Below are 20,295 nucleotides of genomic sequence, written 5' to 3'. Positions count from 1 at the left end.
GGGATTGCTGGGTCATATGGTAGTTCTATTTTTAGTTTTTTAAGGAACCTCCATACTGTTCTCCATAGTGGCTGTACCAATTCACATTCCCACCAGCAGTGCAAGAGTGTTCCCTTTTCTCCACACCCTCTCCAGCATTCATTGTTTCTAGATTTTTTGATGATGGCCATTCTGAGTGGTGTGAGATGATATCTCATTGTAGTTTTGATTTGCATTTCTCTAATGATTAATGATGTTGAGCATTCTTTCATGTGTTTGTTGGCAGTCTGTATATCTTCTTTGGAGAAATGTCTATTTAGGTCTTCTGCCCATTTTTGGATTGGGTTGTTTGTTCTTTTGTTATTGAGCTGCATGAGCTGCTTATAAATTTTGGAGATTAATCCTTTGTCAGTTGCTTCATTTGCAAATATTTTCTCCCATTCTGAGGGTTCCATATCCCTTCCCTCTTGCGTCTCCCTCCCTCCCACCCTCCCTATCCCACCCCTCTAGGTGGTCACAAAGCACTGAGCTGATCTCCCTGTTCTATGCAGCTGCTTCCCACCAGCTATCTATTCTACGTTTAGTAGTGTATATGTCCATGCCACTCTCTCACTTTGTCACAGCTTACCCTTCCCCCTCCCCATATCCTCAAGTCTGTTCTCTAGTAGGTCTGTGTCTTTATTCCCGTCTTACCCCTAGGTTCTTCATGACATTTTTTTTTTTTAGATTCCATATATATGTGTTAGCATACAGTATTTGTCTTTCTCTTTTTGACTTACTTCACTCTGTATGACAGACTCTAGGTCCATCCACCTCACTACAAATAACTCAATTTTGTTTCTTTTTATGGCTGAATAATATTCCATTGTATATATGCGCTACATCTTCTTTATCCATTCATCCGATGATGGACACTTAGGTTGCTTCCATGTCCTGGCTATTGTAAATAGAGCTGCAATGAACATTTTGGTACATGACTCTTTTTGAATTATGGTTTTCTCAGGGTATATGCCCAGTAGTGGGATTGCTGGGTCATATGATAGTTCTATTTGTAGTTTTTTAAGGAACCTCCATACTGTTCTCCATAGTGGCTGTACCAATTCACATTCCCACCAGCAGTGCAAGAGTGTTCCCTTTTGGCTCCCAGTCTTTTAAACCTGTGCTTTCTCATTTTATCTCCTGCTTAGTATCCACAGTGGAGGTTTAGTTGGACGCTTCTTTCTGTAGTTTATGTTACGAGAGCAATAGCAGGTGACTTTGCTTGATTCAGATGACACGTCACCTCTCCCTGCCCCTCCCCCTCTACAGGATTCTTACACACCTCCCTGGTGACCTCACAATGAGAGGCAGCTCTAGGGAAGTGGGTAGCTAGAAGGCCTGGGGTCCAAATCCTGGCTCTGCTACTTACTAGCTGTTTGAGTTGGGGCAAATGTCCAACTTTTCTGTGCCCCATTTCCTTACCTGTAAAGTAAACAGGCAAGGAGATAACAATAGTACCTACCTCATAGGACTGTTTTGAGGACTGAGTAGATCCACATATTAGAACATATTAAAACAGAATAAGTGTTCAATAAACATGTTTTATTATGAATTAACTGTTAATGATCATTGTCCCTAATTGTTCTTACCAGATTTATTTGTGGGCCTTTATTTCATTCCATTGTCTTTCCTAGGAATAAGAAGAAAATTTATTTTATTTTAATCTGTTAAACACACTTTCATTTTAAAGCAATTTCAGTGCTAGAGATTGACTGTGGCATTATTGGTGGAGAGCTATTTGAGGTTCCTCGCTTCTGTTTCTTGCTCTTAGGCTAAGAACCTGATGAGGATTTAGCTTTTGGTCATTCAGCGTGTTGCTGCCTTTTGGTTTTCTCGGCTTAAGTTCCTTGTGCCTCTGTCTCTCCTTTCATAAAAAGTGATATTTAACATCAATTTCCAGGGGAATTAAGGATTTGTTTAAAAATCTTCCTATAAAGAGCACTGAGGTATTTATAGGAAAAATGCTGTGTGGATAGAAGATGATATTGAGTCGGGGTTCAAGGCTTATAGCAAATATGAAAAATGTGTGAAATGAAATCCAGTCATTAAGAAATACATTTTTCAGTAACTGTTTCCCCACATGTCCAGGACATAAAGGAATTGCAAAATTTTGTCTGTTAGTTCTTGAAGGGCCCTGAGAGATTGTCTTGTTGAGATGTCTTGTACTAGTGTGTGTGAAGAGTTGTGATTGTGGGGAATTATGAGTGAGCTTTCTTTAACTAATCTCATGGTTCAGTAAAGTGAAGTGGAAGGTCACATGGATGGGAGACGGTCACATGGATGACTTACCTGTTGGTAAGTTGTGCTTCTCCAAAGCAGATTTTCTCGGCAGAGGATAATAATCATAAAATCATAAGATTGGGTTCTTGGATCTTCTCTGTGGCATTGGTATTTGTTATTGGACTGAAAAAAATTTCTTCTTGGATTTTAGGATAAAGAAGGTGGTTTTATGGTAAGAGATTCCAGTCAACCAGGCATGTACACAGTCTCCCTTTATACAAAGTTTGGAGGGTAAGTAATCTCTCTCTCTCTCTCTCTCTCTGCTTAAATTCAGAGTTTTTATATGAAGTTCTTATATAGTTTATATGGGTTCCTAATTTTCAAAAAATAAGCTACAATTCAGCATTAAAAAAATCTGAACTTGATTTCTAAAGTCTATACCATTTTTATATTCATATCTAGTAATTTTCCTCATTTTCCATATATATATTTGTTCTGAATGACTACCGAAACTTTAGCAACATTCCACAGATAATTACTTTGCACTTTGCTAGGTACTAAGGATACCACACTGAGCCAGGTAGACACAGACCCAGCCCTCCAGTAGCTTAGTGAGGGCTTCTTTCAGACAGGCAAACAGGCAGTGATGGTATATGTGAGTGACTGCTATGCAGGGAGGGCAACCTGTGTGTGTGTGTGTTTGTGTGTCGGGGTGGGGGTTGGTGGCACATAGCCCCGACACATCTGAGTTAGGCATTAACGTTGTCTACTGACATCCAATGTGAGACCTGACGGGTGAGGCAGGCAAAAGTTGGAGAGAGGGAAATGTGTTTCTGACACAGGAAATTGCCTGGACCTGGAAGTGAGGGAGCACTTGGTGAGCTGACAACAGTGTATTATAGCTGGATTGTAGAAGGGGAGGGACAGGGGGAAGGGAGGAGAGAGGAACCTGAGAGGTAGAAGTGGAAGACATGTCATGTCCATGTCAAGGAGTTTGAGCTTTATCTTCACAGCGGCAAGTGTTCTCTGGAAAGGATTTTCAGCAAGAGATGACTCAGGAAGATCTAAGAAACCTAAAATAGAATGTGTACATGATTTGTACGTCTAGTTTATTAACTTTTAGAGGTCTTCTGGACATTTGCAACACCAACAGCAGGGACAAAAAGCAGTATCCAGCTAATAGCTATTTTAAGACTTTTAATTGTTGGTAAATGGAGTTTTGGTAAATGTTCTCTTTCATGATCTCATGCAAGGGACCAAGTATCCGTTATCAGTGACCACTTCATAACTTCCATCTGTTAAGTTGAAAGGTGAAGCTAAGAAGAACATAGGGAAAAATAAAATTTGTGTAGAAAATAGAGGGGGCCATATGTAGGGACCCTGATAGAAAACATCTTAAGGGTGAAGTTACATTATTCCAACTTGGTTCTAACACATTCTGATTTTTGTTACAGAGAAGGTTCATCAGGTTTCAGGCATTATCATATAAAGGAAACAATGACATCTCCAAAGAAGTATTATCTGGCAGAAAAACATGCTTTTGGTTCAATTCCTGAGATTATTGAATATCATAAGCACAATGCAGCAGGTAAGTGAGCTGTTAAAACCTATTTCAAATATAAAGTAGTGATTAAAATGATTAGACATTGTGATGAATTCTTCCTTGAGCAGGTTTATGTTGTAGTTAATTGTAGAAAGTGATTGATTTAAAATTACTGCATATTAAGGAAATGATATATACAAAGAGAAATCAGAAATAATAACTCTAAAGAAGCCCCGTCTTGACCTTAAAACACAAGTTATCCTTATCGTGTGTGGCAAACGTTCACATCTGCCACATACAATACAAGGTCTACATCCTTGGTACTGACAGAGGTTCTTTGCTTGACCGAACTTTAGTCAGGCTCCTGGACCATCTCCTGGGCCCATTTGTACACTTTCTTATAAAATTCAGTTTTGGCAATAACCCTGCTAAGTCACTTTAACCAGAACCCCTTACCCTTGAGATTTGATGTCTAATCACCTTCAGTAACTGGTCGGGTTCATCGCCTTCCACCGTCCCCCCGGGTAATGTCTGGGTACCCTGGCTTATTTCAGCAAGAATCTTGTTCGATTAGTTTGGCCAGAACCACTCTAAGCCCTCCCTGCGTTGATGTTTCTTTTAATAATTTTCCATCCACTGATTCCCCACCCTTCTCCTTGGCTGTGAGTTCTCATTTGTCCAGGCTGTATTCAGAGTCGGGCCCATCTCTCTCCCCCACTTTAAAATCCCATTGCAGTGGTCCTTATACCTATCACAGTGGTCCTGAATAAAGCCTGCTGGACTATCTGTAAAAGCGTCATTGAATATTTTTTTTTTCTTTAACAGTACCAAACTAAAATCCAATGTATGTCTATGTCGCAGCTGTCACAGAAGCTGCCAGATGAGCAGCTTAGGTTTAGGCCTGTTTCAGAGGCTTCCAAAGACTAGCAGAAGAGTGTCCCAGACACGTCTTCCATCTTCCCAAATCTTTGCTACACTTAACCACCAGAGTGGGAATAAACCAAACATCAAAAACGAAACCAGAAACCACATTTGTTCCCTTGGAAGCTCCAGAGGATGAGATAGAAAGATTTCTAGCCTTTGACTTCAAAGATGTAACTGAGCAGGGGTTAGCCAAGTGTCCAGCCCAATTTATGGAAAATTAACTTTTGAAATTTTATCGAAGGCCTTTGCCAAGTCTGTTGCTATTTGTGACTCTCTTCACGTCTCTCAGATAGTGATAGGAACAGTTATTGAGATATAATTTACACACCATAAAGTTCACCCACATGATGTGTACAACTCAGTGGTCTGTAAATTAGTATATTTACAGGGTTGTGCCAACTGTCACCATAATCTGAGGTCATTTTCAGCATCCCCCATGAAGAAATCTTGAACTCATTAGCAGTCACCCCTTAACCCCTTCCACCAGTCCTGCCCTAGGCACCCACTAATCTACTTTCTATCTCTACAGATTTACTTATTCTGGACATTTCATGTAAATGGAATCATACCATATGCAGTCTGTTCTGACTGGCTTCTTTGAGCATAATATTTTTGACATTCCTCCATGTCGTAGCCTATATAAGTACTCCACTCCTTTTTATTGATGAATAATAATCCATTGTGTGGATTTTGTTTATCCATTTTATATCATTCATCAGTTGATGGACATTTGGGCTGTTTCCACATTTTGGCCATTATGAGTAATGCTGCTGTGAACATTTGTGTACAAGTTTCTGCATGAAACATGTTTCATTTCTTTTGGGTACTAACGTAGGAATGGATTTGCTGGATCATATAATAACTCTGTGTTTAACATTTGAGGAACTGATTTCATATCAATTTACCCCCTGAAGAACTTTTTCTTATCTTTTATTCTAGTCTTTTTCGGCATTCACATTCCCCTATTTCTTTCTTTTTGTTCTTGTGTGAATTTTTATGCTTCACCATTATCTCAATTCACTCATTTCAGAAACATGTATTAAGTGCCTACTGCATGCCAGGAACTATGCCCGACTGTAGGGATACTATGGTGAACTAGATGGCTATTGATCTTGTCTCTCCCAGATCTTACCATCTGGTAGGGGAGACAGAGAAGTACATAACAATATTAAATTACAATGAGATATGCTGTATTAGAAGAAATACATAGTGCTACAGGTGTTTATAGGAGAAATACCTGGGATTTCTTATTTAGTACTGTAAGCAACTTAAGTTAAAGGATTTAAGGTACCTCACTGATTCCCAGTAGTTGTGTTATTCCCAGTCATTAATATTGTAGAGCCCAATTTTTATGCTAAGATTACAAATGCTGAGTTATGTCAGGTGAATCACTTTAATTTTAGTAGACTACTGTAATTCCATTTCATAATTCAAATCTCATACTGGAAAAGAACATGAAATAATAATTGATAATAATTGTTGGAAACCTTTTAACATCCTTTAAAGTGTTTGCAAGACACCATGCTAGCATAGTGCCTGATAAACACTGTATTTTTTAAAAAAATGTTGAATGAATAAAAACGTATATTTTAAAAATATGAAATTATCGGCTCAGAGAGTAGTGAAACCAAGCAGGACCCTGTGGGGGCCTTCCTGGGTACAAAAGCTCCTCTGTGTTTCCCGTTTCTTGTTTGAAAAAAAAAAAAAAAAAAGGCTTTAGTCTCCTAAGCCTTCCACAAGCTCCAAAGAGCAGGCTCAGGCAGTTAATGATTAGAGTCACAGGACTCCTAGTTCCTCCTGAAGGGATGTAGATAACAATCTGATGCATATCTTTGAGTCGCTCTGCAGAAACTAAGACCCCCATCCAGGTGGAGGATGGTGACTACATGCTGACCACAAGCAGGTAGACCCCAGGCTGGTTGGAACCAGAAGGTTGATGATTGAGATTCCTGAAACATCACCCTGTTACCTACCGTCGGCCAATCAGAAGAAGGTCCACAAGCTGATCACTTGTCTTACTACCCTCTCCCCTAACAATGTCTTTAAAAACCCTTGTCGAAGGCAAGGACACTGGGGAGTTGGGGTCTTTTGAGTACAAGCCCCCCGTTCTCCTTGCTTGGCCCTGCAATCAACCTTTTTCTGCTCCGGACTCTGACATTTTGGTTTGTTTGGCCTCACTGTGCATCAGGCACACAGACTTGGTTTTGACAACAGTAGGATCCTCTTCCTTCCCGCCTTCCTTTATTTTTTGCTAGCATATAGCAGAGGGCTATATATACACAAAGAAGATGAGCACTAAGTGAATAAATGAATGAATTTTGTGAGTTTCTAGTTTAGCGCTTTACCATGCAGAATGATTGAGTGAATTCAACTGTAATACTCTTTTTGATTTCTAGGACTTGTCACAAGGCTGCGGTACCCAGTTAGCACAAAGGGGAAGAATGCACCAACCACTGCAGGATTCAGCTACGGTAACTCCTTTTGTAGTTGCATGGCAAATTCGTCTTGAAGAGAACCCGTTTTCACAAGACCAGTTTAGATGTGTAGAATTCCACATAGCGGAACTGGTTTTATATAAGTTTACCGTGTGAGATGTTAGATGATTACACTTATAGCTGTAGTAACCCTAGGTTTTCTGTTTTCTTCATTATTCATTATTTGGTAGAAAACTGTCCGTCAGTGAAAAATAAGCATTACCATGTTACTTCTAAAATAAATCAAAGCCTTTCTTGCTTCTCACTGGGCTTGGTTGGCTACTCACAGGAAAGTAAAGATGGAGGTAATAGAGAAGACATGCAACTTGATTGTCTTTGTGCTACTGGTGAAAGCCTTTTAAACAGGTTAAACTCTTTCCAACTTGATGGAATTGAAAAAGAAAAAAAAAACTTCAGGGGGAGGAATGGTAAAGGAGGAAGTATTTGTTTAAAAAAGAAAAAAGTACCTTTAACTTTCAAGCTCCATTATTATTAGCCTATTATGCAGCATCTTCTTGCCTTCTTCAGTTCACTTTGCTTTTATCGTGACAGCTGAGAAGGGGTCCATCCTCCCCAGAGGGAGGAAAGCCACCTTCTGTCGCTTATGGGCAGGTTGCAAGTCGGCTCTGTGTTGGTAATTGTATTACCTTGTAAGTTTTAGATTGACCTTGGTTATAGTTTCTTTGTTTCTCACTGATTCCTACTGTATTCTCCTGATTAAATTTTATCACTTTCCCCCTCTGTCTCACAGAAAAATGGGAGATTAACCCTTCAGAGCTGACCTTTATGAGGGAGTTGGGGAGTGGACTCTTTGGAGTAGTAAGGCTTGGCAAGTGGCGAGCTCAGTACAAAGTAGCCATCAAAGCTATTAGGGAAGGTGCCATGTGTGAGGAAGATTTTATAGAAGAAGCTAAAGTAATGATGTAAGTTTCTACAATTTTTTCTGGTTCCCCTTTTTGTATTAAAAAGTGGCCCCTTGCCAGCTAACATCCCTGGTGGTTTCTTTCCCTGCAGTAACTCTGTGTATGCATGACTTCCCTCTCAGGAAACTGACACACCCGAAGTTAGTACAGCTTTATGGTGTATGCACCCAGCAGAAACCCATTTACATCGTTACCGAGTTCATGGAAAGGGGATGCCTTCTGAATTTCCTCCGACAGAGACAAGGCCATTTTAGTAGAGATGTGCTGCTGAGCATGTGTCAAGATGTGTGTGAAGGGATGGAGTACCTGGAGAGAAACAGCTTCATCCACAGAGACCTGGTAATCGCAAACCACCTGCCTTCCCATCACCAGCCAAATTCCTTTGTAATCTGGGTCAACAAATGAGCAATGACGTGTTCATACCCAAGTTTTGTTCTCAACAGTATATCACCATTACTTTTAAATGTGGTAAATTTAACTTCCCCCATAGTTTTAACAGAAAGATCTTTATTAAATCTAATACATGTAGTATATAATTACATAGGTACCTGCTTATTAAATCATACATAATTACATAGGTAATATTTCCAGGTTAGTTACCATGCATTACATTTGGTCTTCATAAGAATCCCATGAGGTAGCTAATCATAACAGATTTTTTGACCACCATTGTTTTATAGATAAGAAAATTAGCATCAGAGAAGTGAAATGACATGCATATGGTGATAAATGGGAAGTTAAGGGTTGACTCATCCTTTGACTAAGTCCTAAGCTGTTTTCCATCTCACACACTAGAAGCTGAAATTATAACAGAGATCCTTTCATTAATTTTCTTCACTGGAAAGAGATGGAGTCGATGTTAACTCCAGAAAATACCAGAAAAAGTAATCTATTACTGGTTCTAAATTATTGTGCTGGAGACGCTTCTTAATTTTTCCTCTCTCTTACTGTCTCCCTCTCTTCTCCACTCTTTTTCTTTCTCTTTTTCTTCTCTGCCTGTTCTTCCCAAATGTGTGTCTGTTTTCAGTATGTTGGTAGAACCATTAGTCCCTGTTAAAGTATACAATACTCTATTATTAACTATAGTCATCATGCTATATCTTAGATCCTCAAAACTTATCTTGTAACTGAAAGTTTGTACCCTTTGACCAACATCTCCATTTCCCCTAACCCCCCAACCCCTGACAATCACCAGTATAGTCTTCCTTTCTGTGAGTTCCATTTTTTTCCCCCTTAGATCCCATATATAAGTGATAGCATTTAGTATTTGTCTTTCTCTGTCTGGCCTGTTTCACTTAACATAGTGTCCTCCAGGTTCATCCATGTTGTTGCAACTGATGAGATTTCCTTCTTTTTTTATGGTTAAATAATGTTCCATTCTGTCTATGTATATATATACACACCACATTGTCTTTATTCATTCACCCATTGATAGACGCTTGGGTTGTTTCCATGTCTTGGCTATTGTAAATAATGCTGCTATGAATATGGGAGTGCAGATGTTTCTTTTTTTTATTATTATTATTTTTTTATTTATTTTTATTTTTTGCTTTATAACAAATTTAATCAGTTATACATATACATATGTTCCCATATCCCCTCCCTTTTGCATCTCCCTCCCACCCTCCCTATCCCACCCCTCCAGGCGGTCACAAAGCACCAAGCTGATCTCCCTGTGCTATGCGGCTGCTTCCCACTAGCTATCTACCTTACGTTTGGTAGTGTATATATGTCCATGCCGCTCTTTCACTTTGTCACAGCTTACCCTTCTCCCTCCCCATATCCTCAAGTCCATTCTCTAGTAGGTCTGTGTCTTTATTCCTGTCTTACCCCTATGTTCTTCATGACATTTTTTTTTCTTAAATTCCATATATATGTGTCAGCATACAGTATTTGTCTTTCTCTTTCTGACTTACTTCACTCTGTATGACAGACTCTAGGTCCATCCACCTCATTACAAAAAGCTCAATTTCATTTCTTTTTATGGCTGAGTAATATTCCATTGTATATATGTGCCACATCTTCTTTACCCATTCATCCAATGATGGACACCTAGGTTGTTTCCATCTCGGGGCTATTGTAAATAGGGCTGCTATGAACATTTTGGTACATGTCTCTTTTTGAATTATGGTTTTCTCAGGGTATATGCCCAGTAGTGGGATTGCTGGGTCATATGGTAGTTCTATTTGTAGTTTTTTAAGGAACCTCCATACCATTCTCCATAGTGGCTGTACCAATTCACATTCCCACCAGCAGTGCAAGAGTGTTCCCTTTTCTCCACACCCTCTCCAGCATTTATTGTTTCTAGATTTTTAGATGTTTCTTTAAGGTACTGATTTTGTTTCCTTCAGCTATATACTAGGAAGTGGGACTGCTGGATCATACATATGGTAGTTCTGTTTTTAATTTCTTGAGGAACCTCCGTACTGCTTTCCATAGTGGCTATACCAATTTGCATTCCCACCAACAGTATACAAGGGTTCCTCTTTCTCCACCTTTTCTTTTTTTATTTTGTTATTTCTGAGATACACATTTTAAAGTAATAACTAGAATTATGACTTATAACATTATACCAGAACATATAAGATTTTTAGGAATTTCATGTAATGTCTGAAACATTTATATTAACACATTTCCATACAAATAACCCAAAGAAAGTTTAGTATTGTTTATTTTTTTTAATTTCTGAATTTTATTTTTTTGTACAGCAGGTTCTTATTCGTCATCAGTTTTATACACATCAGTGTATACATGTCAATCCCAATCGCCCAATTCAGCACACCCCCACCCCCACCCCACTGCGGCTTTCCCCCCTTGGTGTCCATACGTTTGTTCTCTACATCTTTGTCTCAATTTCTGCCCTGCAAACTGGTTCATCTGTACCATTTTTCTAGGTTCCACATACATGCATTAATATTTGATATTTGTTTTTCTCTTTCTGACTTACTTCACTCTGTATGACAGTCTCTGGATCCATCCACGTCTCAACAAATGACTCAATTTCATTCCTTTTCATGGCTGAGTAATATTCCATTGTATATATGTACCACAACTTCTTTATCCATTCGTCTGTCGACGGGCATTTAGGTTGCTTCCATGACCTGGCTATTGTAAATAGTGTTGCAATGAATATTGGGGTGCATGTGTCTTTTTGAATTATGGTTTTCTCTGGGTATATACCCAGTAGTGAGATTGCTGGATCATATGGTAATTCTATTTTTAGTTTTTTAAGGAACCTGCATACTGTTCTCCATAGTGACTGTATCAATTCACATTCCCACCAACAGTGCAAGAGGGATCCCTTTTCTCCACACTCTCTCCAGCATTTGTTGTTTGTAGATTTTCTGATGATGCCCATTCTAACTAGTGTGAGGTGATACCTCACTGTAGTTTTGATTTGCATTTCTCTAATAATTAGTGATGTTGAGCAGCTTTTCATGTGCTTCTTGGCCATCTGTATGTCTTCTTTGGATAAATGTCTATTTAGGTCTTCTGTCCATTTTTGGATTGGGTTGTTTGTTTCTCTAGTATTGAGCTGCATGAGCTGTTTATATATTTTGGAGATTAATCCTTTGTCCGTCGATTCATTTGCAAATATTTTCTCCCATTCTGAGGATTGTCTTTTCGTCTTGTTTATGGCTTCCTTTGCTGTGCAAAGCCTTTTAAGTTTCATTAGGTTCCATTTGTTTATTTTTGGTTTTATTTCCATTACTCTAGGAGGTGGATCAAAAAAGATCTTGCTGTGATTTATGTCAAGGAGTGTTCTTCCTATGTTTTCCTTGAAGAGTTTTATAGTGTCCAGTCTTACATTTAGGTCTCGAATCCATTTTGAGTTTATTTTTGTGTATGGTGTTAGGGAGTGTTCTAATTTCATTCTTTTACATGTAGCTGTCCAGTTTTCCCCACACCACTTATTGAAGAGACTGTCTTTACTCCATTGTATATCCTTGCCTCCTTTGTCATAGATTACTTGACCATAGGTGTGTGGGTTTATCTCTGGGCTTTCTATCCTGTTCCATTGATCTATGTTTCTGTTTTTGTGCCAGTACTATATTGTCTTGATTACTGTAGCTTTGTAGTATAGTCTGAAGCCAGGGAGTCTGATTCCTCCAGCTCCGTTTTTTTCCCTCAAGACTGCTTTGGCTATTCGGGGTCTTTTGTGTCTCCATACAAATTTTAAGATTTTTTGTTCTGGTTCCATGAAAAATGCCATTGGTAATTTGATAGGGATTGCACTGAATCTGTAGATTGCTTTGGGTAGTATAGTCATTTTCACAATATTGATTCTTCCAATCCAAGAACATGGTATATCTCTCCAACTGTTGGTATCATCTTTAATTTCTTTCATCAGTGTCTTACACTCTTCTGCATACAGGTCTTTTGTCTCCCTAGGTAGGTTTATTCCTAGGTACTTTATTCTTTTTGTTACAATGGTAAATGGGAGTGTTTCCTTAATTTCTCTTTCAGGTTTTTCATCATTAGTGTATAGGAATGCCAGAGATTTCTGTGCATTAATTTTGTATCCTGCAACTTTACCAAATTCATTGATTAGCTCTAGTAGTTTTCTGGCAGCATTTTTAGGATTCTCTGTGTATAGTATCATGTCATCTGCAAACAGTGACAGTTTTACTTCTTCTTTTCCAATTTGTATTCCTTTTATTTCTTTTTCTTCTCTGATTGCCGTGGCTAGGACTTCCAAAACTATGTTGAATACTAGAGGTGAGAGTGGACATCCTTGTCTTGTTCCTGATCTTAGAGGAAATGCTTTCAGTTTTTCACTATTGAGAATGATGTTTGCTGTGGGTTTGTCATATATGGCTTTATCATGTTGAGGTAGGTTCCCTCTATGCCCACTTTCTGGAGAGTTTTTATCATAAGTGGGTGTTGAATTTTGTCAAAAGCTTTTTCTGCATCTATTTAGATGATCATATGGTTTTTATTCTTCAGTTTGTTAATATGGTGTATCACATTGATTGATTTGCGTATATTGAAGAATCCTTGCATCCCTGGGATAAATCCCACTTGATCATGGTTTATGATCCTTTTAATGTGTAGCTGGATTCTGTTTGCTAGTATTTTGTTGAGGATTTTTGCATCTATATTCATTAGTGATATTGGTCTGTAATTTTCTTTTTTTGTAATATCTTTGTCTGGTTTTGGTATCAGGGTGATGGTGGCCTCATAGAATGAGTTTTGGGAGTGTTCCTTCCTCTGCAATTGTTTGGAAGAGTTTGAGAAGGATGGGTGTTAGCTCTTCTCTAAATGTTTGATAGAATTCACCTGTGAAGCCATCTGGTCCTGGACTTTTGTTTGTTGGAAGATTTTTAATCACAGTTTCCATTTCATTACTTGTGATTGGTCTGTTCATATTTTCTATTTCTTCCTGCTTCAGTCTTGGGAGGTTATACCTTTCTAAGAATTTGTCCATTTCTTCCAGGTTGTCCATTTTATTGGCATAGAGTTGCTTGTAGTAGTCTCTTAGGATGCTTCGTATTTCTGGGGTGTCTGTTGTAACTTCTCCTTTTTCATTTCTAATTTTATTGATTTGAGTCCTCTCCCTCTTTTTCTTGATGAGTCTGGCTAATGGTTTATCAATTTCATTTATCTTCTCAAAGAACCAGCTCTTAGTTTTATTGATCTTTGCTATTGTTTTCTTTGTTTCTATTTCATTAATTTCTGATCTGATCTTTATGATTTCTTTCCTTCTGCTAACTTTGGGTTTTGTTTGTTCTTCTTTCTCTAGTTCCTTTAGGTGTAAGGTTAGATTGTTCATTTGAGATTTTTCTTGTTTCTTGAAGTAGGCTTGTATAGCTATAAACTTCCCTCTTAGAACTGCTTTTGCTGCATCCCATAGGTTTTGGATTGTCGTGTGTTCATTGTCATTTGTCTCTAGGTATTTTTTGATTTCCTCTTTGATTTCTTCAGTGATCTCTTGGTTATTTAGTAATGTATTGTTTAGCCTCCATGTGTTTGTGCTTTTTACGTTTTTTTTCCCTGTAATTCATTTCTAATCTTATAGCATTGTGGTCAGAAAAGATGCTTGATATGATTTCAATTTTCTTAAATTTACTGAGGCTTGATTTGTGACCTAAGATGTGATCTATCCTGGAGAATGTTCTGTGCGCACTTGAGAGGAAAGTGTAATCTGCTGTTTTTGGATGGAATATCATATAAATATCAATTAAATCTATCTGGTCTATTGTGTCATTTAAAGCTTCTGTTTGCATATTTATTTTCATTCTGGGTGATCTGTGCATTGGTGTAAGTGAGGTGTTAAAGGTGTTAAAGTCCCCCACTATTATTGTGTTACTGTTAATTTCCTCTTTTATAGCTGTTAGCAGTTGCCTTATGTATTGAGATACTTCTGCATTGGGTGCATATATATTTATAATTGTTATATCTTCTTGGATTGATCCCTTGATTATTATGTAGTGTCCTTCCTTGTCTCTTGTAACATTCTTTATTTTAAAGTCTATTATATCTGATATGAGAATTGCTACTCCAGCTTTCTTTTGATTCCATTTGCATGGAATATCTTTTTCCATCCCCTCACTTTCAGTCTGTATGTGTCACTAGGTCTGAAGTGGGTCTCTTGTAGACAGCATATATATGGGTCTTGTTTTTGTATCCATTCAGCGAGCCTGTGTCTTTTGGTTGGAGCATTTAATCCATTCACGTTTAAGGTGATTATCGATATGTATATTCCTATGACCATTTTCTCAATTGTTTTGGGTTTGTTTTTGTAAGTCCTTTTCTTCTCTTGTGTTTCCCACTTAGAGAAGTTCCTTTAGCATTTGTTGTAGAGCTGGTTTGGTAGTGCTGAATTCTCTTAGCTTTTGCTTGTCTGTAAAGCTTTTGATTTCTCCATCAAATCTGAATGAGATCCTTGCCGGGTAGTGTAATCTTGGTTGTAGGTTCTTCTCTTTCATCACCTTAAGTATATCATGCCACTCCCTTCTGGCTTGTAGAGTTTCTGTTGAGAAATCAGCTGTTAACCTTATGCAAGTTCCCTTGTATATTATTTGTCATTTTTCCCTTGCTGCTTTGAATAATTTTTCTTTGTCTTTAATTTTGCCAATTTGATTGCTATGTGTCTCGGCATGTTTCTCCTTGGGTTTATCCTGTATGGGACTCTGTGCTTCCTGGACTTGGGTTCCTATTTCCTTTCCCATTTTAGGGAAGTTTTCGACTATAATATCTTCAAATATTTTCTCTGGTCATTTCTCTCTCTCTTCTCCTTCTGCAACCCCTATAATGCAAATGTTGTTGCATTTAAGGTTGTCCCAGAGGTCTCTTAGGCTGTCTTCATTTCTTTTCATTCTTTTTTCTTTATTCTGTTCTGCGGCAGTGAATTCCACCATTCTGTCTTCCAGGTCACTTATCCATTCTTCTGCCTCAGTTATTCTGCTATTGATCCGTTCTAGTGTAGCTTTCATTTCAGTTATTGTATTGTTCATCTGTGTTTGTTTGTTCTTTAATTCTTCTAGGTGTTTGTTCTTTAATTCTTCTAGGTCTTTGTTAAACATTTTTTGCATCTTCTCGATCTTTGCCTCCATTGTTTTTCTGAGGTCCTGGATCATCTTCACTATCATTATTGTGAATTGTTTTTCTGGAAGGTTGCCTATCTCCAGTTCATTTGTTTTTCTGAGGTTTTATCTTGTCCCTTCATCTGGTACATAGCCCTCTGCCTTTTCATCTAGTCTGTCTTTCTGTGAATGTGGTTTTTGTTCAACAGGCTGCAGGATTGTAGTTCTTCTTGCTTCTGCTCTCTGCCTTTTCTTTTTTGCCAGCTGTTGTCATCTCGTGTTTTTGTTGGTAGTCATTCTGACAGGTGTAAGGTGATATCTCATTGTGGTTTTGATTTGCATTTCCCTGATGATTAGTGGTGTCAAGCCCCTTTTCACGTACCTATTGGCCATTTGTGTGTCTTTTTTTTTTTTTTTTTGCCCTACCACACGGCATGTGGGATCTTAGTTCCCCAACCAGGATTGAACCCATGCCCCCTGCAGTGGAAGTGTGAGTCCTAACCACTGGACCGCCAGGGAATTCCCTGTGTGTCTTTTTTGATAAAGTGTGTATTCAGTCCTCTGCTCATTTTTCAATCGAATATTTGCTTCTTTGCTATTGAGTTGATGAGTTCCTTATATATTTTAGATATTAACCCTTTATCAGATATATGTTTTACAAATATTTTTTTTCCCATTCTGTAGTTTGCTTTTTCATTTTGTTGATTGTTTCTTTTGCTGTGAAAAAACTTTTTACTTTGGTGTAGCCCTAGTTATTTATTTTTGCTTTTGTTGCCTGTGCTTTGGTGTCAGATCCAAAAAATCATTGCCAACACCATGTCAAAGTGCTCTTCCCCTATGTTTTCTTCTAGGAGTTGTATAGTTTCAGGTTTTACATTTATGTCTTTAATCAATTTCAAGTTAATTTTTTGTATTGTGTAAGATTAGGGTCCAATTTCATTATTTTACATATGGATATTTGAATTTGCTGGCACCATTTATGGAAGAGATTATCCTTTCCCCATTGTGTGTTCTTGGTGCCCATGTTAAAGATTAGTTGACCATATATACATGGGTTTATTTCTCGATTCTCTGTTCTGTTCCATTGGTCTATGTCTCCGTTTCTGTGCCAGTACCATACGCTTTTTTTTTTTCCTGTGGTATGTGGGCCTCTCACTGTTGTGGCCTCTCCCGTTGCGGAGCACAGCCTCCAGACGTGCAGGCTCAGCGGCCATGGCTTACAGGCCCAGCTGCTCCACGGCATGTGGGATCTTCCCGGACTGGGGCACGAACCCGTGTCCCCTGCATCGGCAGGCAGACTCTCAACCACTGCGCCACCAGGGAAGCCCTACCATACAGTTTTGATTACTATATTTCTGAAATCTACTTCAAAATCAGGAAATGTGATGCCTCCAGCTTTATTCATTTTCAAGATTGTTTTGGCTATTCAAGGTCTTTTTAGTTTCATATGAAATTTAGATTGTTTTTTATATTTCTCTGAAAAATGCAGTGGAATTTTGTTAGGGTTACATTAAATGTGTAGATCGTTTTGGGTAGTATGGACATTTTAACAATATTAATTCTTCCACTCTGTGAACACAGGATATCTTGCTGTTTATTTGTGTCTTCTTTAGTTTCTTTCATCGGTGTCTTATAGTTTTCAGTGTACAGGTCTTTCACCTCCTTGGTGAAATTTATTCCTACGTATGTTAATGTTTTTGATGCTATTGCAATTCACTTGCTTTCTTAATTTCTCTCAGTTCATTGTTAGCGTATAGAAACAAAAGTGATTTTTCTATGTTTATTTTGTATCCTTCAACTTTACTGAGTTCTTTTATTACTTCTAACAGTTTTTTAGTGGAGTCTTTAGAGTTTTCTATATATAAGATCATGTCATCTGCAAACAGAGACAATCTTACTTTTCTATTCCAATTTGGATGCCTTTTATTTCTTTTTCTCACCTAGTTGCTCTGGCTAGGACTTTCAGTACTATGTTCAATAGAAGTGACAAGAGTCGGCATCCTTGTCTTGTTCCTGATCTTGGAGGAAAAACTTTTAGCTTTTCACCATTGAGTATGTTGTTAGCTGTGGGCTTGTAATATATGACTTGTATTATGTTGAGGTACATTCCTTCTATACCTAACTTGTTGAGAGTTTTTAATCATGAAATGAAAGGATTTTGAATTTTGTCAGATGCTTTTTCTGTATCTGTTGAGACGATCATGTGATTTTTATCCTTCCTTCTGTTAGTGTGGTGTATCATGTTTTTGATTTGCATATGTCAAATCATCCTTGTATCCCAGGGATAAATACCACTGGATCATGGCGTATGATCCTTTTAATGTGCTGTTGAATTCTGTTTGCTAATATTTTGTTGAGGATTTTTTCATCTGTGTTCATCATGCATATTGGCCTGTATTTTTATTTTCTTGTTGTGTCCTTATCTTGCTTTGGAGTTAAGGTAACATTGACCTTATAAAATGAGATTGGAAGTGAACCTTTTAAAATTTTTTGGAAGAGTTTGAGAACTTAGGATTGGTGTTAATTCTTCTTTAAATATTTGGTAGAATTCACCAGTGAAGTCATCCTGTCCTGGGCTTTTCTTTCACAAAACTTTTAAAGATCACATTTTATGATTGGGGCAAAGGACTTTGCAAAATAGAAGATGATGTGATATGTGTAACATTAGTTATTATTATTATGCTCAGTGATGATAAAGAACATCTCTTTGTCATATTGAAACTTGTGAATTTAGCACCTTCCTCTTTTTTGACTTTTAAAACTGATGGAAATCTGTTGTCTACGTGAGTATGACAACTTACACCTCTCTACACATACCACACCTTGGTGAAGGCAATTTTGATATGTTTGTGCCTATGATACTGACATCATTAGGGTAGGTTTTTGTCATCCCTTAAGGGAAGATTTTGATGCTTCTGTCTCCTGGGTGAAGAATCCTGGTGACTATCAAGTAAAGGCATGATAAGGTATCTTTATAGGAAGACAGAGATAATCCAGGGAATGGGTATTAACTCGTACTTTAAAAGAGACTCTTAAAACGCATTCAACAGGCAATAACCTCATGTAAATGGAATTTACCTCATCCAGAGAATAAAATTCTGAAGCATAAGGAAGAAAAATACATTCTTAGTCTATGGGTTATAGCATGTAAAAAGATTGTCATCATGTCTTCCTTCTGAGAAATACTATGTCTTTTTCCAAACTATTTTCTTGAACCTTGTAACCTTAAAGAATGGGGAAGGAAGTATAAGTAATCTAGAATTGTGTTTGTCATAAATGACAAAGCAAACTGTGTTACATATGGCTGTTCTTTTGACTCTTTGGGTTAGAGAAGACCAATCATTGAGCAAAGCCACTGGGTAAAAGATTGTTCACCCATCACTCTGATGCTTGTGTGTTATAAAGCTTGCCTAGTAAGAACCTGAATTAAGGACTTTAAGAGACGTTGTCACTATCAATAAGAAAATCAGATAGTTAAATAAGAATAGAAATGGGTGGGCAAAAAGCTGATTGACCCTCCTCTTAGTCCTCGTATAGATATGACAGTTGGCAAAGATTATGTAATAATGCCTTTTTTCACATGAGACTTTTGACCTTTCTTTCTATCCATTCTTTCATATAAATGTTGAAGATGTTTCCATAGGAGTAAAAAAAAAATTTATAAGAGACACCACCTCTGCAAATGTTGATTGGGTTACACTAAATTTAATATAAACAGAACTTAAATTTTTCTACTTTTATTGTGGAACTTTGCAACTAATATACCATTATAATGTTGTTTTCCAGGCTGCCAGAAATTGTCTAGTAAATGAGGGAGGAATTGTGAAAGTTTCTGATTTTGGAATGGCTAGGTAAGGCTGAGTATATGTGAACATTTTCTATAAATTTTGGATTAAATTAATGTAAGACTGTGGCCTTTCCCTTGAAAGTACTTGACTTTTTCTTTGCAGTTTGTGTCAGCTTCTTCCTCTGACGCCTGTTTAAGAGCTATTTTGAAATATCTTTTGTTCCTTTAACAAAACATTAGAAGTACCCATCATTTTTTTAAAGTCCCCATCATTTTTGTACAGATTGATTTTTCTGCTTCTTAGTGTTTTTTGTATAAGGTTAGAAAATAGATTATCTATATTTTGAAAGATTTCTTTGCTGAATTTGTCATTTTACTGTTAGCTTTTTCTCAGGTAAACTGTTGAGAAATTATGATTACTTAATACTTCATTATGTGGCTTTAGTTGATATTCACATTAGCTTATAGAATCTATAAGCATGGAAATAATCTGCATTGATAAAGCAAAAAGGAAACCCTATTAGATGTCCTGAGATAAAATAAATATATTAAAATAACACAGTATACATTGTGTTAATTATTGTTAGTCATTCTCTCCACTAGGTGGTAGTATAGCCCGTTAAATACACTACTTTCTTTTCTCCCTGGTGTGGATTAAATTTCTAGAATCTTTTGTCTTGATAGAAATGTGTTTGGGGTAAGTTTTTAGAATACGCAAATCTATAATGTTTTTATTCTCTTAATTTTTGTAATCTTAATAGGGTGTTAGAAAAGTCCTTTAAAAAGTATTTCATTTGTCCTTTCTTTCCCTCCTTCCTTCATCCATTCATTTATCTGTACACGCGTCCATACAAAATTAGGTGCCTGCTCTGTGCCAGGC

General features: G+C 37.5%; 1 protein-coding gene across 2 annotated transcripts in view; it reads left to right on the top strand.

Moving 5' to 3' along the window:
• Nucleotides 1-20,295, top strand: part of TEC (tec protein tyrosine kinase) — a gene marked incomplete at both ends in the record, with an annotated part of 105,990 nt that overhangs the window by 82,021 nt on the left and 3,674 nt on the right. For both annotated transcript variants that reach the window (XM_079703392.1, XM_079703393.1), the window contains 6 exons: nt 2,450-2,529; nt 3,693-3,826; nt 7,102-7,176; nt 7,931-8,102; nt 8,225-8,441; nt 19,415-19,479. In XM_079703392.1, the coding sequence (XP_079559518.1) occupies nt 2,450-2,529; nt 3,693-3,826; nt 7,102-7,176; nt 7,931-8,102; nt 8,225-8,441; nt 19,415-19,479 (743 nt within the window). The remainder of the gene's footprint in view (nt 1-2,449; nt 2,530-3,692; nt 3,827-7,101; nt 7,177-7,930; nt 8,103-8,224; nt 8,442-19,414; nt 19,480-20,295) is intronic.

This window comes from Hyperoodon ampullatus (genome assembly GCF_949752795.1).
Source record: "Hyperoodon ampullatus genome assembly, chromosome: 1".
NCBI classification, from domain to species: Eukaryota; Metazoa; Chordata; class Mammalia; order Artiodactyla; family Ziphiidae; genus Hyperoodon; species Hyperoodon ampullatus.
This window is presented reverse-complemented; position numbering and strand designations above follow the sequence as displayed.